Below are 19,507 nucleotides of genomic sequence, written 5' to 3'. Positions count from 1 at the left end.
GTACGCAATACTCTGACTAATAAAGGAAAGCATACCAATTGCCTTCTTCACTATCCTAAGCACCTATGACTCCACTTTCAAGGAGCTATGAACCTGCACTCCAAGGTCTCTTTGTTCAGCAACACTCCCTAGGACCTTGCCATTAACTGTATAAGTCCTGCTAAGATTTGTTTCCCAAAATGCAGCACCGCTCATTTATCTGAATTAAATTCCATCTGCCACTTCTCAGCCCATTGGCCCATCTGGTCAAGATCCTGTTGTAATCTGAGGTAACTCTCCTCGCTGTCCACTACACCTCCAATTTTGGTGTCATCTGCAAACTTAATAACTGTATCTCTTATGCTCGCATCTAAATCATTTATGTAAATGACAAAAAGTAGAGGGCCCAGCACCGATCCTTGTGGCACTCCATTGGTCACAGTCTCCAGTCTGAAAAACAACCCTCCACCACCACCCTCTGTCTTCTACCTTTGAGCCAGTTCTGTATCCAAATGGCTAGTTCTCCCTGTATTCCATGAGATCTAACCTTGCTAATCAGTCTCTCATGGGGAACCTTGTCGAACACCTTACTAAAGTCCATATAAATAACATCTACCGCTCTACCCTCATCAATCCTCTTTGTTATTTCCTCAAAACACTCAATCAAGTTTGTCAGTACCTGAATTGGGTTTTGAACCTATGATCCTCAGATTATTTCCCTCATACTCCACCAACTGAGGCTACCAAAGCATAAAACTTCACCTCAATACATCAGATTCTTTCAAGATATGAGAAATTAATGAATTGTGATGGTTGGAAAACAATTCCCAGTTAACTGCTTGGAAGGAAGCTGTTATTCACCACTATCTAATCATCCAGTGACAACGCACAAGGGATCATGCAGGATTTAAGCTTGAGAGTGCCCACAAATGCATATACGGATAACCCAAGACAAGAATCATAGAAATTTTCACACCAACCTGTACAGGTGTATTATGACACTCTTCTGGAGTAAGTGGGACTTGAACCTGGGCCTGTTGCCTCAAAGGTAGGGACAATGCCACTATGCCACAAAAACTGTTGATCTTTCATAACTAACAAGTCTTGTATAGAAACTAGGAGTGGCAGTGAAGCCTGCTCCACCATTTATTATAATCCTTTTGAAGCCTGCTCCATCATTTATTATAATCATGGCTGATCATCCAACTCAATACCCTGTTCCTGCTTTTGCCACATTCCCTTTAGTGCTAAGAACTACATCTAATTCCTTGAAAACATTCAATGCTTAGGCCTTCACCACTTTCTATTGCAGAGAATTCCACAGGCTTACCACTCCCTGTATGAAAAAAATTCTCCTCATCTCAGTCCTAGAGGTTCTACCTTGTACCCTTATTCTGTGAGTTCTGGTCTCATCTTGAAGGGGTACTTAAACCAGGGCCTGTCAAACTCAGAGGTGGGAGAACTATTCACCAAAGCACTCCAGCTTGTGTTCTACTCAATCTGATCAAAGATGTTTTTATGGAACTGGTGGGACTTGAACTTAGGCCTCTTAGTTCACAGGTAGGGTCTCTACCACTGCACCAAAAGAGCCCCTCTAACAGTGTTTGCTGACTCCGAGGAAAGACAACATTTATTAATTAAATTCAGCTGCCATAGTGGGATTCAAACCTGTAGCCCCAGAGCATTAGCTTGGACATCTGGATGACTCATAACTGACAGTGGCTCAGTGGTAGCACTGCTGCCTCACACTGTTAGGGAACCAGGTTCAAATTCACCCTTGGGCAACTGTCTGTGTGGAGTTTGCACATTTTGCCTATGTCTGGGTGTTTTGGTTTCCTTCCATAGTCCAAAGATGTGTAGTTAGATGAATTGGCCATGGGAAATACAGGGTTACAGAGATAGGGTGGGTTTGGGTGGGATGTTCTTTGGAGGACCAATGGGCCAAATCGCCTCCTTCCACACTGTAAGGATTCAATGTCCTTTGGCTGATATTAAGAGTGAAGGCATCTCTCTCACTCTTTGAATGGTAAGTCAAAACTTCATAGTATATAACGGAGAATTTTTCCTTTGTTTGGAAAATAATTTTTAAATACTTTTGTTCTTATTTAGCAATTGTTGATAATTGTTGAGAGTGCTGCCGTTTCTGTAGTTTGCAGAAATTATCCAGCTGCATAATAAGAAATGACCACTGCAGAGATTTCCAGTCTTATTTAAGATTGATAACTGCTTCCATTTTTTTCCAATTACAACTAAACCATTAAAATAGAAGCAATTATTTTACAATTAGTGTTTCTGAATACAAATAGTACTTCTGAACTTTGAATAATCTTTGAAACTCTCACCAGAGATAATCTTCTGTCTCTTGCACCAGCTTTCTTCTGCCCTCTTGTTTGATGCTGTCTACGTCATTGTCACTGCTGTCCACGAACTTAACCGGAGTCAGGAAATTGCTGTTAAATCCTTGTCCTGTGGCTCAGCACAGATTTGGCAACATGGAACCAGCCTGATGAACTATCTGAGAATGGTGAGTAATCACATTTAGAAATCAAACCATTTAGGATTCTGCATATATTCTATGAAGCATCATTGTTCTGGATGGAACTTTTATAGGATTACTGTCTCTGATCTATACTAAACTAACTTGGTCTGCCCCATTTGGTGTGCATAGTACAGTTGGATAGGGACTCGATAGAATCTACATTGTCTTCTGCTACTTTTACATGACATTTCCTATTATTTATGGCAAGCATTTTTTTGTTGATAAACATGTACATCTCTGTGGAAGAGTGAGCCAATTGACTAGTTGAGGGTCTTTCTCGTATCTGAGCCAGAAACTTATTGTTCAATTCCCAAGACTTGAACAAAAAGTCTAGACTAATACTCAAGTCCAGTCTTGAGGGAGTGCCACAGTGTTAGAGAGTAAGAGGGTCAGTCCTGAGAGCATGCTGCACTATCACAGAGTCAGTGCTGAGGGAGTGCCGCACTGTCAGAGAGTAAGAGGGTCTGTCCTGAGGGCGTTACACACTGTTGGAAGGTCAGTGCTGAGGGAGTACCGCACAATTGGAGGGTCAATGCTGAGGTAGTGCCGCACCGTCGGAGAGTCAGTGCTGAGGGAGTGTTGCACTGTCGGAGGGTCAGTGCTGAGGGAGTGCTGCACCATTGGAGGGTCAGTGCTGAGGGAGTACCACACTGTCTGAGGTCAGTACTGAGGGTCAGTGCTGAGGGAGTGCTGCGCTGTTGGAGGGTCAAGAATGAGAGAGTGCTGCACTGCTGGAGGCTGCACTATTGTAGGGTCAGGAATGAGGGACTGCTGCAGTGTTTGAGGATCAGCATTGAGGGAGTGCAGCACTGTCGGAAGGTCAGTGCTGAGGGAGTGCAGCACTGTCGGAAGGTCAGTGCTGAGGGACTGCCGCACTGTCAGAAGGTCAGTGCTGAGGGAACACTGCACTTTCGGAGGGTCAGTGCTGAAGGAGTGCTACATTGTCAGACAGTCATTTTTGAGGGAGTGCCACACTGTCAGAGGGTCAGTTTTGAGGGAGCACCGCACTGTGGGAGGGTCAGTACTGAGGGAGTGTTGCACTGTCAGAGGGTCAGTGCTGAGGCACAGCTGCACTGTCAGAAATTATATTTTCCTGATAAGACGTTAAAGCCCATCTGCCCTTTCAGGTGGATGTGAAAATTCTCGTGGTGCTACTGGAAGCAGACCAGGAGAGTTCTCCTAGTGAGCTGGACTCTATGTACTTTGTATCATTAGAACACATTTTCTATCCATTATCACATTACCAGTTATGAGATTTTGCTGCGCACAAACAGTTGTCACATTTTATGCTTTAAGACAGTAAATGCGCCTCCAAAAGTATAAAGCAGTTTAGAACTTTCTGAGGTTGTGATAGGTGCATTGAGAACAACCTAGCTCTCAAAGCCGGCAAAACCAAGGAACTCATTATTGATTTTCGGCGGGATGTTACTCATTAATACACGTTAATAGCACAGAGGTAGAACAAGTGGAGAGTGTCAAACTCCTGGGAATGGTTATCAACAACAAGCTTTCTTGGACTCTTCATGTGAACGCACTGGTTACAAAGGCCCAACAACGTCATTTCTTCCTCAGGCTGCTAAGAAAATTTAGCATGACAGTGAATACCCTTGCCAACTTTTATAGGTGTGCCATTGAGAGCATTCTGTCTGGGTGTATCACTACCTGGTATGGCAACTGTACATTCAAGATCGGAGACAGTTACAGAGAGTGGTGAACTCGGCCTGGACATCATAAAGGCCAACCTCCCATCTATGGAATCCATCTACCAGGCCCGCTGTCAAGGAAAGGGAGCCAGCATTCTCATAGATCCATTCCACTCTGGCAATCTTTTTCAACAACCTGTACCATTGGGCAGAAGCCTGAACACACGTACCAGCCGGTTTCTAAACAGTTTATACCCTATTGTTATTAGAATACTGAATGGACTCACAAACTCTGACAACTTGCCTGTAACTGTGTTTTTGTTTTTGCTGCTGATTACCTATTATTTACTTATCTATACTACTTAACTCTGTGATCTGCCTGTATTGCTCATTAGACAAAGCTTTTCACTGTACCTCAATACATGATTAGATTACCTACAGTGTGGAAGGCCCAACAATTCCACACCAATCTTCTAAAGAGTAACTCACCCAGACCCATTCCCCTACATTTACTAATGCACCTAACACTATGGGCAATTTAGCACGGCCAATTCACCTGGCCTGCACATCTTTTAGATTGTGGGAGGAAACCCACACAGACACAGGACAACGTGCAATCTCCACACAGACAGTTGCCCGAGGCAGGAATTGAACCTGGGTCCCTAGTACTATGAGGCAGCAGTGCTAACCACTTAGCCACCATGCTGCCCCACTGTGACAATAAATTCAATTCAATACAATATAGAAATACAAGTCTTTCTCTCGGTGAAGATGAGGAAATATGTTCACCACTGAACTATGTATACCACCTATATACGAGTGAGAAATCTGTACTACTTGTATAAGAGTGGAAACCTAGTTTATCTGACATCAATAAGCACCTTAGCAATGATTGTTTTTTCTATCTCTTAGTTGATGGTTTCTTTTTGACATTCGGTGCAGCTTGAGCCAACTGTTAACATAGTAACATTAAGTTGCATTGTGTCCCATGTGTAGAAACTGGCCACTCAGCCCAAATAATCAGTATCAATGGAGACAAAGCCCTCACTTCTCTTCATCTTCTCATATCAACATTTCCTCTATTTGTTTCGCCCCTCATTTTTTAATCTAGCTTCCCCTTAAATGCACCTGGGTTATTGAGTTAAAGCAGAAAAGGGGCATGTGGCCCATCATACCTGAGCTGGCACTATGAAAAAGTAACCAATTAGTCCTATTCCCCAACTTCTTCCCCATAACAATGCAATTTTTGTTTCCCTTGCAAATATTTGTCCAATTCTCATTGAATACTGAAGATGTTTCCATCACCCATTGATGCAGTGCACCTTTCACAAGGGAATTAGATAAATATCTGAAAGTGGGATAAAATGTATATGGTGATTTAAATATCTGAAAGGGTAAAGAAAGTAGATGGAGCAGTATTTCAACTCTTGGCATCTCAAAGTAAACCCACTAAAATCATGATCATGTCCTTCCACCATGTGGCTAACAGCAAATTGTAGTCTGACATCATAGAGTCACTGAGAAGGAGGCCATTCAGCCCACTGTGTCTGCACCACCTCTCAAAATGAATATGACAACTTAGTGCTATCTTCCTGCCTTTCCCCCTTGCACATTGAATGGTTATTTAAATAGAAACTATGCCCCTCTTGAATGCCTCAATTGAACCTGACGCCATCTCATTTCCAAGCAACACATTCTCAACACGAACTAAAAGGTAACGTTGCCTTAGTCTTACCAGACTATAGCATTACTCTCTCATTAAAGAGAGAGAGAGAGAGATAGCTGGTGCTGGTTTAACCAGAAGGTCACCACACTTTGGATTAGGGGAGAGGTTGAGGAGAGTCCTTCATGGTAACCTCTGTTGTGTGAAAAAGGTTTCTGTTGTGCCACATTTGCCTCTCTTACAAATTATTTTCAATCTGTGCTTTCTCGTTCTTGATCCATCTACAAACAGGAATACTTTCTCCTATCTAGTCTTTCTAACCCCGATGAGAATTTTTCAAATTTCTAATAGGTCTCCTCTCTGCCTTCTCTCCAAGGAGAACATTCCCAACGTCTTAGACCGATCTTCATTGCTGAAGTTTCTTATTCCAGGAACGATGCTGTTACCCTGTACTGCATTCTATCTCCAATGTGTTCACATGTTTCCTTTAATGTGACACCCAGAACTGCACAATTCTCCAGCTGAGTTCTGACAAGTGTCTTGTACTTACTGACAGGCCATTTGAAAGATTAACATAAAAGACCAGAGTACGCATCATCCAGAAACAACTTGTTCCAGCTGGGACTCCAGTGCACACTGTCTTCATACTGTCACCCTTGTTCTTGTGCCCTCTTCTTGTGTAAGCAGGGAGCAGCCACACCAGCCTAGGCACTGTCCTCAACATATCAATATGGATCATTGGTGGTACACTGAATTCAGTGGCTGTGCAAGAGCCCCAGGCCTGTCTAATAACCACTTACATCAAAAGGCACAAAAACACTAAAACTATTTCACTGTATTGAAGTCAATCCACAAAGATATTTGGGGTCCATTGCATATGCAACTTAAATTGTACAGTTTTCTGGAGCAGTACGGATTTTGACAAAAATTATCAAAGTACCGCCTCCATATTGTAAAAAGATTTCTTGGATGCATTTAAAGAATTCTGCTCTCTCTAAACTGTTCATGCTGTGACAACCCCAGTAATGTTGGGGAAGTTGAAATCCCCTATTAACTGTAAAGTATTACTTTTATATGTCCCTGATATTTCCCTACATATCTGTTTTTCTATTTCTCTAGTCTGTTAAGGGGCTATAGTACATTATAATTGCTCCTTTTTGGTTTTTTGACATTCAACCCATATGGCTTAATTTGAGGAGCCTTCTGGGATATCACTCCTCCTTCCAATTGTAATTCAATCTCTGATCAAAATTTACAACACCCCTTCCTCTTTACCTCATTTCTTGTATTGTCTGAAGACCCCATATCCTTGAATATTGAGCTGCCTGTCCTGACCCTATCTCAACAATGTCTCAATGACACCAAAGATATCATATCCCCTGTTTTAATTTGTGCTCTCAACTTATCTGTCTTTATCATCAGACTGCTCAAATTAAAATAAACACCATCCAAATTTGCCAAATTCCCTTGTGCCTTAGCTGGTCTACAAATCTTTATGCCTTCCTGACTCTCTTACTTTCTCTTCTAAATTTGCTCATTCATTCCCCCTCTATCTCCACCTTGCCAAGTTAGTTTAAAGTGTCCCCAACAGCACTAGTAAACCTCCCCACAAGGAGGCTGGTCCTATTCTGATTGTAACTATCCACCTTGTACAGGTGCCACTTCCCCAAAAGATGGTCCCAATGCCCCAGAAATCTAAAGCCCTCCTTCTGGCACCATCCCTCCAGCCATTCATTCAACTGGACTAACCTCCTACTCCTATATTCACTCACACAAAAGTTGCAAAATGTCATATGTAAAGTTGATTGATGAGGGAAGAGCTATAGATGTCATATACATGGACTTCATTAAGGCTTTTGATAAGGTTCCCCATGGTAGGCTGATGGAGAAAGTGAAGTCACATGGGGTCCAAGATGTAGTGACTTGATGGATAGAGAACTGTCTGGGCTACAGGAGGAAGAGAGTAGTAGTGGAAGGGAGTTTCTCAAAATGGAGAACTGTGACCAGTGGTGGTCCCCAAGGATCTGTGCTAGGACCACTGTTGTTTGTGATATACATAAATGATCTGGAGATAAGTATAGCAAGTTTGCAGATGATACTAAGATTGGTGGAGTAGCAGATAGTGAAGGGGACTGTCAGAGAATGCAGCAGAATATAGATAGATTGGAGAGTTGGGCAGAGAAATGGCAGATACATTTTGGAAGATCTAATTCAAGAATTATATGATAAATGGAAAAACCCCTAGAGAAAATTGATGCATGGAGAGATCTGGTGTTCGGATCTGTACTCTGAAGGTGGCGACGCAGGTCAATAGTGTGATCAAGAAGGCATATGGCATGCTTTCCTTCCTACTGAGTACAAAAGTTGGCAGATCACGTTACAGTTGAATAGGACTTTGGTTCGGCCACATTTCGAATACTGCATACAGTTCTAGGTACAGCAAAAGGATGTGGATGCTTTGGAGAGGGTACAGAGGAGGTTCATCAGGATGTTGCCTGGTATGGAGAATGCTGGCTCTGAAGAGAGGGTGAGTAGATTAAGATTATTTTCATTAGAAGGGCAGAGGTTGAGGTGGGATCTCATTGAGGTCCACAAAATAATGAGAGGTATAGACAGGGTGGATAGCAAGAAGCTTTTTCCCAGAGTGGGGAACTCAATTACTAGGCGTCATGAGTTCAAGGTGAGAGGGGAAAAGTTTAAGGGGTATAGGCGTGCAAGGTTCTTTACACAGAGGATGATGGGTGCTTATAACACATTGCCAGTGGAGGTGGTGGAGAGGGATGCGATAGCATCATTTCAGATGTATCTGGACAGGTACATGAATGGGCAAGGATCAGAGGAATACAGATCGTTAGAAAATAGGTAACAGGTTTAGATAGAGGATCTGGATCAGCACAGGCTTGGAGGGCCAAAGGGCCTGTTCCTGTGCTGTAATTTTCTTTGTTCTTTTTAATTGTAAGAAGGTGGTAGTAAACTCTACATCGTAATAATTCACTGTCTCAAAGAATGGTGACCTCATTTCTCTTCTTCCCCAACACTTTCAAAGGGCTCATGTATGTAATCCACCTGGTTTCTCTCTTTCTGAGCCTACTTTTAAAGTTGTATGACTTATTCATTTTGCACTTGTTATGCTTTTTTTTTAAATTATGTCTTGTATTTATGTTCTTTAATTCAAGTCTTTCACTCAAGTAGAAACACTTCTCAAAATCTAATTTATCAAAACTGTTCCAGAATTTTAAGAACCTCTAACTTCATCTGACTGACTTCTCCAGAGAAAAGAACCACAGCCTGCTTATCCTGATAGGTTATCCTAATTGGTGGTCCCCGCTCAGTTCTGCATCCAGTCCTCTTAGAACATGATGATGCTGCCCATTTAACAAGGTCGTAAAGGCAGATGTACCGATATGTCTGAACTGGCAATTTTAAAAGTGGCTAACAGATACTACTAAGTCAACAATCAGAAGAGGCCTTTGGGTTTTTTTTTAAAACACTTGTACAATGAAAGGGGAGTGGCCAGATCTCCCAGCTTAGATTTTTTTTTCTAGTTTGATTTTTAGTTTGAAGTTGCTGGTCAAAGAAAACTGCTGAAGAGAAAGGTTCCCAGATTCAACAGAGGTTTTCTGGCTGATTCTCTCACTGACATCTCTCCTGTAAGAACCTGTGTTTGATTTTACTCTTCTTGCCAAGGGGTGTGTTTTTGGGGTGTTTCAGGAAATCGGAACATCTCTTTGTTAAGTTGTGGGAGATATTGTGTCCACCGGGTTTTCAGGTAGGTTGTTATTCTATTTTCTTGTCTCCTTTCTTCATGTTTCATTCAGTAGAGTGCAAATAAATTCTGTTTTTTTAAAATTGAGTGGTTTGACCAGCTGCATCACTCCAGGTGTATCCACCTTACATCTGTCTAAAACAACTAGAAATGTTAGGGTCTGGGCTTCCTTCTTAAAATGTTTTGAGGCGGGGTCTAGACTGGTCCGTAACAGAATCAAGGAGAGCCTGCTCTGCCATTCAAAGTGATGACTGATCTGTCACATAATTCCACATCCCATCTTTACTCATATCCCTGAATGCTTCTGTTTTAAGTAAAGTTGTCAAACACAGATTTAAAGCTTTTTTTCTATTGTCATTCCAGTGTAAAGGTAGCCCATATAACAGCTCAAATTTATTAATGTGGTACCGATGAACTACCCAAACAAATGGAAAGAGTATTATTGGGATTAAGTGTAAAGCTGAGATTTATCTCAGATGAAGGGTAAGGAGAATATGAGCAAGACTTAAATAATTTTGTCTAGAAGTATGAAATCTGCATCACGGTAGAGAAGTGTAGAAATAAAATGTATGTAAATAAAATGGATTGTAAGTATTGCAGTCAAACTGACTCTGGAATTGAGCTTTATGTTCTTAAGTTTTTGTCAGTGAACGTATTTGAAATGAAACTGTGTCAATGACCAATTTTTCATGTGCCCAAATCCAGGTGGAATTAGAAGGTCTAACTGGTCATATTGAATTCAACAGCAAAGGTCAAAGAACTAATTACATTCTGAAGATTATGCGACGCAGTAGAGATGCACTGAATCAGGTAACGGGAGAAGTTTTGCTTCTCCTAAAGTTTTTGTGTAGCTTCTTTGGGATTTGGTAAACAATTTTGAGAAATCGTTATGCTATGTTGTCAGCAGCCAAACTCATCTCTGCAAAAAACAGGTGAAAAAAATTCAATTCTGGTTCCGATGATAGGCTGATCATCTCTTCCCAAAGCCTGACTTCAACAATTTCCGTTGCTGGAACATAGGGTCTCTTTCAGATTTGCCAGGACAAATTCCCAGGTACTGGCATTACTAATAGCCAAACGGTGACATCTCAGCTCAGACAATGCATTAAAGGTGTGAGGTTAGCCTGTCTGTATCCCAATCTTGAGTCAGACTGGTTCTACTTCCAAAGATAAACTTTTAAAATGTTACATATATTGACTGCTTGCAGAATGTGCATTTTTTGAGCAAAATAGTAAGTATCTGCAAATATATTTCTGCAAATACAAATTCACCTCATAGACTTATATGTGAGTACGTGTGTATAAGGGGGAGAGAGAGTGGGTGCATATGACTGTGAGTGCACATGAGGGAGTGTGTGTTTGTGAGTGTGAAAGCTTTGTAAAATGTGTGTGTAGGTGTGATGGAGTGTAAGCCTGTGAGAGGGTGTGTGTGTATGTATGAGAGAGAGCGTGAGTAGGAGAGAGGGTCTGTGAGTGTATGAGTATGTAAGACTATGTGCTTGTGTGTGTGAGAGTGTACAGTGTAGTGGGGTCACCTGTAATGTTACATGAACCCAAGGTTCCAGCTGAGGCCATGCTCATGGGTCCCGAACCTGGCTATCAGCCTCTGCTTGGCACTTTGCGTTGTTGTACAGACACGAGTTGCAACTGATAGGGTACCCTTCATTGTCCGATACTTCCTGGGAGCTGAAAATCTATGCGATGTTTTTGTCAATGAGGATGGGCACCTCGCCAAGTCCTCCCAAACGCCTTCACTTCTTGCCTTTAAATAACCACCAAACCTTAAACAGACGATTGTTTGCAGCAAACTGCCCAGCCTTCAGGACAATCATGAACACAACATTGTACTACTCTGTAATGTCAACCACTGCAAGACATGTTAAAGTGTCGACAAGGTTACCACCATTACCTGTGGGGACACCACCCACCATGTATGCAGTAGGAACTCATGTGATTCAGCCAATGTTGTCTATCTCATACACTGCAGGCAAGGATGCTGTGAGGCATGGAACATTGGCAAGTCCAAGCATAAGGTATGACAATGGATGAATGGGCACCGCACAACAATCACCTGACAGAGATGTTCCCTCCTAGTCAGCGAACACTTCAGCAGTCAAGGGCGTTCATCACGGATCTTCGGGTGACCATCTCCAAGGTGTACTTTAGGGCAGACAACAACTCAAAGTGCCAAGCAGAGGCTGATAGCCAGTTTCAGTAGCCATGGGGTTGGCCTCAACCGGGACCTTGGGTTCATGTTACATAACAGGTGACCTCATTACACTACACACTCTCATACATGATCATGCACACACACACACGCGCACACATATACACACACTCTTACATACTCACAAACTCACGCAAACCCTCTCTCACAAGCTTATTCTCCATCACACCTACACACACATGTAACGAAGCTTTCACACATGCAAACATACGTGCACTCACACCCACATGCACACTCTCTCTCTCTCTCTCTCTTTCTCATGCATGCGCACTCACACATAAGTCTATGAGGTGAATTTTTTTTTCAGAATTCTATTTTGCTCAAAAAATGCACATTCTGCAAGCAGTCAATACATGTAATATTTTGTAAATTTCCCTTTGGAAATAGAATCAGTCTGACTCAAGATTGGGATACATCACACCTTTAATGTATTGTCTGAGCTGAGATGTCACCTTTTGTTATAAAATCTTAAGTTATCTTGAGAAGGCGACTGAAACAATGTTCTGGGATTTACATGTTAATGAACCAAAAGTTGTAACGCATTCTAAAAGATGAAAGACTTAACAGCAATCCAGGTCTGTTCAATATATCATTCTAGTTGCATGACACTGATCTTTGCTATAAATTCTGTGTCTTAGTGCCTTATTCTCCACAGCCACCTGATGAAGGAGCAGCACTCCAAAAGCTAGTGCTTCCAAATAAACCAGTTGGACTATAATCTGGTGTTGTGTGATTTTTTAACTTATTTCATGATGTAAAGTCTTATGTCAATGACATTTGAAAAGTAAAAGAAATTGGAAGTTTTTGTTTAGGTTTAAGATTAGTAAATTGAAATATTGTGAAGCATTGCTTTTTGCAGATGCTTTTCAGAAAGTTGTCCTCAGAAAATTGACATCATGGTAATGAAATTGAAGCCGCTTTAAGAACAAGTGAAAATTAAGAATAACAAATATTTTATGGTTTTAGCTCCTTTCCCTTATACATCAACAGGTATAAAATTTTGTTTCCTTCCACAGGTTGGGATCTGGCACTCAGAGAATGGGCTAGTGATGGACAAAAAAAAATACTTTTTAAATGCTTCAGAGAGTTTGTTCAATAAGACTTTAATAGTGACAACAATCTTGGTAAGCAGTAGCCATAAACTGTACGTTTATTGTGTACATAATCTGTGTAGCACAGTTGGAGAGTGCAATGGAAAAGTTAACCTGATACACACTTTCAATGTGCAAAAATACTCATTCGTTGAACTATCACAGTTTCATGGTATGAGTTAATCATGAATCACTTCTGGTGTCCCTCTTATAGGAAGGATGCTGGGAAATTTGAAAGGGTTCAGAAAAGATTTACAAGGATGTTACCAGGTTAGGAGTGTTTGAGCTATAAGGAAAGGCTGAACAGACTGGGGCTGTTTTCCTTGGAGCATTGGAGGCTGAGGGGTGACCTTTTAGAGGTTTATAAAATCATGACGGGTATGGTTAGGGTAAATCAACAAGCTCTTTTCCCTGGGTTGGGGGAGTCCAGAACTAGACGGCATAGGTTTAGGGTGAGAGGGGAAAGATTTAAAAGGGACCTAAGGGGCAACTCTTCACGCAAAGGGTGGTACGTGTATGGAATGAGCTGCCAGAGGAGGTGGTGGAGGCAAGTACAAATTATAACATTTATAAGGCATCCTATAAATAGAGAGGGTTTAGAGGGAAATGGGCCAAGTGCTGGCAAATGGGACTAATTTAATTTAGGATATCTGGTCAGCATGGACGAGTTGAACTGAAGAGTCTGTTTCCATACTCTGTATATCTATTACTCTATGACTCTAAATAGCATTATTCAAGTCAAGGCTACAAAGGTGATAAGATATAAGGTATCTGAGGTATATTCACCTAATTATAGTGACAATCCCATATAATACTTGAATAGTTTTATTGTTACAAGTACTCAAATGAATACATTGAAAAGTTCTGTATTTCAACAGGATAAATTTAAATGTTGTCATTGTAATGTCATAAAAACAGCCATAGAAAGAAAATTTGGATGCAAAAATTGGTTTTAGATTAGTTCTGCTTGATATCTCCTTATTTTTTCGGAGGCATGCAAGTTTGCATTGGACATTGGTTGACCATTGGAAATATCTATCCAAAATATTAATATATCTAAATGAAGTTAATTTTGTAAGAGTATCAAGATGAGTAAATTGAATTGAGATATGCAACATCCATTATCACATTGAATGGTGGTACAGACTCAATGGCATAGCTGACATCTGCTCTGTGCACGTTCATTAAGATGTTGATGTAGTTTAGGACAGTTTCTGCTCGGACTAGTCAAGTTTGATATGATATTCAAACTGTAGTCAACCTGAACATAAAGCTTTCCTCTCCAGCAGCAGTTTAAATGTAAGTTGAGATTGAGATACTTGATTATTCTCATTGATGTTTAAAAAGCTCAGGGATTTAATAAAAACTTTGGAAATTAGGAAGGAGTTTGATTGAGTGAAGATTGATTGAGATTCAGTGATGAGATTGTATCAAATTAAATTATCAGTAAGAATGGAGAGAGATGTCAAAATTCTTTATGTAGATTTATTGGGTGGAGGCAATACCTTACCTCAATTGCAGTATCTTGTAAGAGAAAAAGAGTATAAATATTTGAAGCAGGGTAAACTACAGGACTGTTCACAGATAGTAGAATGAGTTTATAGTAAAGATCACCTACAAGCATGGTGGATCAATAGCCTCCAATTGTCCTGCAGACCTACACAGTTCCCTGTTCTAACCATGTTTATTTATGTTTGACCAGAGAATGTTGACTGATCCCTTTGACCTTTCTGAAGACAACTGTGACTTGCAACATTATTACTTTTTGCCTCCTGGCATTGCCAGACTTATGCCCACAGCTTACCCATGTTCATGACACTGCCCATATTATGCTAATTACACAGTTCCCAGACAATTAGCAATTTTTGTGCTCACAGTTCTCATTGCAAAAGTATCCCCTTTGCCTACCAGCTGCAAGTCGAGCGAGGTTTTGAGGTATAACACTACTATTTAAAAATTCTTAATTCTTCATTTAGGACAATGAGATCCTCAGTTTGCTTAACCTAACAAAGTATGAATAAGCAATATTCATGAGTCAAGTAGAATTTATTAAGCAGGATATTATAAATACTTAATAAACAAGAAGTGTAGCAAACAATGGGCATTTTGATCCCTCAAGGCCCAAGATTCCTTGAATATTGCCATTTATGGGCAATGCCTTTTTTCTGTTCTTGAAGTGATCTGAAGTTAAACACTAAGAAGAATTGTGCCACAGTAGCAAGTAAAACTATGCAGCAAAAAAACCTGAGTTTCCAACTCTTATTCCTAATTCCAAGAGCTGTCCATTTCTTGTTAGGAAATGGTTTCCATTAACTTATAGAAAGGGGTTCAAGGGTTGCAGGGAAAAGGCAGAAGAATGGAGTTAAGAAACATAGCAACCATGTGCTGTAGTAGTGTGGAGTAGTAACATAGTCAGAGTCATGGAGGAATACAGCATAGAAAGAAGCCCTTTGGCCCAAACTGGTCCATGCTGACCACAATGCCCACTCAGCTTGTTCCAATTGCCCTCATTTGGCCCATGTCCCTCTAAACCCTTCCCATCCATGTGCCTATCCAAATGTTTTTTAAATGTTGCTATTGTACCTGCCTCAACCACTTTCTCTGGCAGTCCATTCCATATAAGCATCACGCTCAGTGTGAAAAGTTACCCTCAGATCTTTCCTTAATCTTTCTCTTTTAACCTTAAACCTATGCCCTCTCATTTTCAATTCCCCGTCCCTGGGGAAAAAGACTATATGCATGCATCCTATCTATACCCCTCATGATTTTAGATTAGATACCCTACAATGTGGAAACAGCCTTCAACCCAACAAGTCCACACTGACCCTCCAAAGAGTAACCCACCCAGACACATTTACCTCTGACTAATGCATCTAACACAATGGGGCAATTTAGCATGGCCAATTCACCTGACCTGCACATCTTTGGACTGTGAGAGGAAACCAGAGCACCCGGAGGAAACCCACACAGACATGCTCCCCAAGGCTGGAATCAAACCAGGGTCCCTGGTGCTGTGAGGCAGTAGTGCTAACCACTGAGCCACAATGATACCCCAAATTATACCCCTCATTCTCCTACGTTCCAAGGAATAAAGTCCTGTCCTAGCCAACCTCTCCCTATAACTCAGGTTATTAATCCTGGCAACATTATCGTAAATCTTCTTTGCACTCGTTCCAGTTTAGCAATGCCTTTCCTATAACAGGGTGACCACAACTGTACACAATGCTACAATTGCAGCCTCACCAGTGATTTATACAACTCTAACATAATGTCCCAACTCCTATACTCAATGCCTGATGGGCTGAATGGTCTAATTCTGCTCCTGTATCCTATAGTCTTTCCATTGGCTTAAGATGAGAGACTTCACTTGTTACTTCACTTCTATAACTAGAGTCCTGGTAGCTAAACAAATATTAATCTCTAAGTTCCTTTAGCCTAGAGAATAACATTTCATTGTGTGAAGAAATGACACAACCTTTTACATCAGGAGTTGTACAAGCAATGTTGCATATTCTTATCAATAATGCCAATCATTGTAAAACCATTTACCAAACATTTCCAGGAATACGTAGCAATTAACAAACAGATCATGATGTCCTTGAACAGATAAAGCTATTTTATTCTACAGTTTTAGTTGATTGACTAAGTTAATGAAGTAAAGCTTTTTCAAAATGTGTGATTTGTTTAACTATATCAATTTAAGCTGCTAATTTCAACCTTTTTACTTATTTAGAGCTGACAAATAAACTTTAAATTGTACCTAAAGTGAACTAAAGTGGGCACAATTGCTTAATCCAGAACCTTTTGGCACCTTTGGGTCTTGCAAACATCTGCCTTAACTTTCAATTGTCCCATGAGAAGCACAGAAAATAGAAGCAAGAATAGGCTATTCAGCCCATCAAGCCTGCTTGGGCTGATAAGACCATAAGAAATATTGAACAGAAGCAGGTCATTTGGTCTCTCGAGGCTGCTCTGCCATTCAGTGGGATCAGAGCTGATCTGACATTTCTCATTGCCACTTTCCTGTGTTTCCCCTATGATCCTGATCTCCTTACTGTCCAAGAATCTAGATAGCTCAGCCTTAAATATACACAAAGACTCTGTCCCCATAGCTCCCTTGGCAAGGAGTTCCAAAGAAACTCAACCCTCACAGAAAAAATTCCTCCTCAAATCAATCTCATAATGGTGTCCTTTTATTGTGAAACTATTCCCTCTGGTCCTACACCCTCCACTGAGGGGAAATATCTTTTTAGTTTTTACCCTGTCAAGCCCCTGAAGTATTGTATATGTTTCAATGAGATCACCACTCATTCTACTAAATTCCAGTGAATAGAGTCCCAACCTGTTTAACCATTTCTCCACAGTAGGGATTATTGGCATGAACCTTCACTGAACTGTCTCCAGTGAAATAATATCTTTCCTTAAATAAGGGGGCCAAAATTGCTCACAAGTACTCCAGGTCATCTACCTCAAAACCATACTTTCATTCCCTTCTCATACCTTTGACACCTTTAGCCTTTAGAAATTTATTTCTTTCTCAAACATATTCAGTGACTCAGCCTCTACAACTTTCAGTGGCAGGGAATTCTAAAATTTCATTACCCTCAGTGAAGAAATGTTCTCTTATCTCAGTCTTAAATAGTTGAGGCTGTGGCCCTTTGTTCTGGATCCCCATGACCAAGGGAAACATCATCCTGCATTCAGTCTATCCAGCTCTATTATAAACTTATATTCAATGAAATCATCTCATTTTTGTCAAGTTCAGTGAGTACAGGCTCAGTCCACCTCATACAACAAACTTGTCCTGTCAGGTATCACTCTGGTGAAATTTCCCTTTTCTGGTAAGCATATTTTTTCTTATGTGAGGAGACCAAAGTGCACACAGTATTTCAAATGTGGTCTGACCAAGGCCCTAAACAACTGCAGTAAGGTTTCCTTGTTCCTGTACTCAAACCCTTTTGCAATAAAGGTTGATGTATTGTTTGTCTTCCCACTGCTTGCTGTAAAATTACAGAGATTTAAATGGAAATGTTTTAAAAGATAACAAAAGCAAAGTCATAAAATGTTACTTCCAATCAATGTGATACCCTAAAAAATTATCAGTATTATCAAACTGCCATACAATACAGAAGCGACACCTTGGTGCATTGAGTTGTCCTGACTTATATACACCAGTCCCATTTTCCAGCTCTTGACCCATAGCCTTAAATGTTATGACATTTAAAGTACTAATCCAAATACTTTTTAAATGTTGTGAGGTTTCCCACCCCTAGGTACTGCATTCCAGACTCTCACCACCCTCTGGGTGATAAAATATTCCTCAATTCCCCTTTAAACTTCCTGTCAAAAAATTATACCACCTTGTTATTGGATCTTCAAATAAGGGGATAGCTGCTTCCTGTTTCAGCCCCTCAATCTTATATACCCAATCAGATCCTCTCTCAGCCTTCTTTGCTCGAAAGAAAACAATTCAAACTTATCCAGCCTCTCTTCATGGCTAAACAGCTCCATCCCAGGCAACATCCTAGTGAATCTCCTCTGCAGCTGCTCCAGTGCAATCCTCCTATAGTGTGGGGACAAGTGTACACAGCACTCTAGCTGTGCCCTAACCTAAGTTTTCTACAGTTCCAACATAATCTCCCTGGTTTTATAATCTATACTATGTTAAAGGGCAAGTATCACATATGCCAGTTTAACCAACTTAATCTCCTGTCCTGCTACCTCCAGGCATCTGTGGACAAACAACTCCACCCTCAAGATCCTGCTGTTCCTTTGAGCTACTTTGTGTCCTGCCATTCACTGAATATTTCCCTGTTTGTATGATCTCACACATGTCAACTTCAAAACATCTAGCCCCAAAACATATCAAATTTTTAAATGAATCAAGCTGTACAGTAATGTAATTACACACATGTCTGGAGCAAGTGGGACTTAAACCCAGACCTTGTTGTCCAGGGGTAGGAACATGAAACATTGTTCCACAAACAGGCACGGCACCATCACTACTACTTTCTTAAACCTATTTTTTGAATCGATCTGTTCAGAGATATCATCACGCACCTCTGAAGCAGATGGGACTTAACCTTGTACCTCTTGGTCCAGAGGTAGGGACACTACCACTGCATCAAAAGAGGGCCCCACCCCATCACCTTTTTTTCTATCCTATAGTGCTATCACATGCAACCAACATCGCGTCTTCCACTACCAATACACCTGTGGCAATTTTAACTACCACCATGTGTTTTAATTATTCAATTTATGTGCAGAGCCCATTAATGGCAATGCAGTAACACTAAAAGTATATGCGTTTTACATTAAGATAAATGTCAATTCCACCAAACGAGATGGGAGGGTAAGTTGTCAGGACCTAGTAAGTAAGCAAAAGGATAGAGGTAAGTTAATTGAGTTAGCAAAAGTTTGGTAGATGGTTTATGATGCAAGAAAATGTGAATTTGTCTCCCACTTTGGCAGGAAGAATAGAAAAGCAGTTTGTTATTTAAATGGAGAATGATTGCAGAACTCTAACATTTGGGGGACTAGGTGTACTGGCATATGAATCACAAAAGACTGGCATTCCAGGTATAACAAGTGATTAGGAA

The 19,507-nt window shown here is 40.8% G+C and overlaps 1 protein-coding gene across 4 annotated transcripts in view; it reads left to right on the top strand.

Moving 5' to 3' along the window:
• grik4 (glutamate receptor, ionotropic, kainate 4) overlaps positions 1-19,507 on the top strand; it is a 173,503-nt gene that overhangs the window by 108,151 nt on the left and 45,845 nt on the right. For all 4 annotated transcript variants that reach the window (XM_072593556.1, XM_072593559.1, XM_072593557.1 and 1 more), the window contains 3 exons: positions 2,351-2,503; positions 10,296-10,400; positions 12,834-12,941. In XM_072593556.1, coding sequence (XP_072449657.1) covers positions 2,351-2,503; positions 10,296-10,400; positions 12,834-12,941 — 366 coding nt within the window. The remainder of the gene's footprint in view (positions 1-2,350; positions 2,504-10,295; positions 10,401-12,833; positions 12,942-19,507) is intronic.

Source organism: Chiloscyllium punctatum, chromosome 23 (assembly GCF_047496795.1).
Source record: "Chiloscyllium punctatum isolate Juve2018m chromosome 23, sChiPun1.3, whole genome shotgun sequence".
Taxonomy (NCBI): domain Eukaryota; kingdom Metazoa; phylum Chordata; class Chondrichthyes; order Orectolobiformes; family Hemiscylliidae; genus Chiloscyllium; species Chiloscyllium punctatum.
The sequence above is the reverse complement of the archived record's forward strand: the minus strand, read 5'-3'. Positions and strand labels throughout refer to the sequence as shown.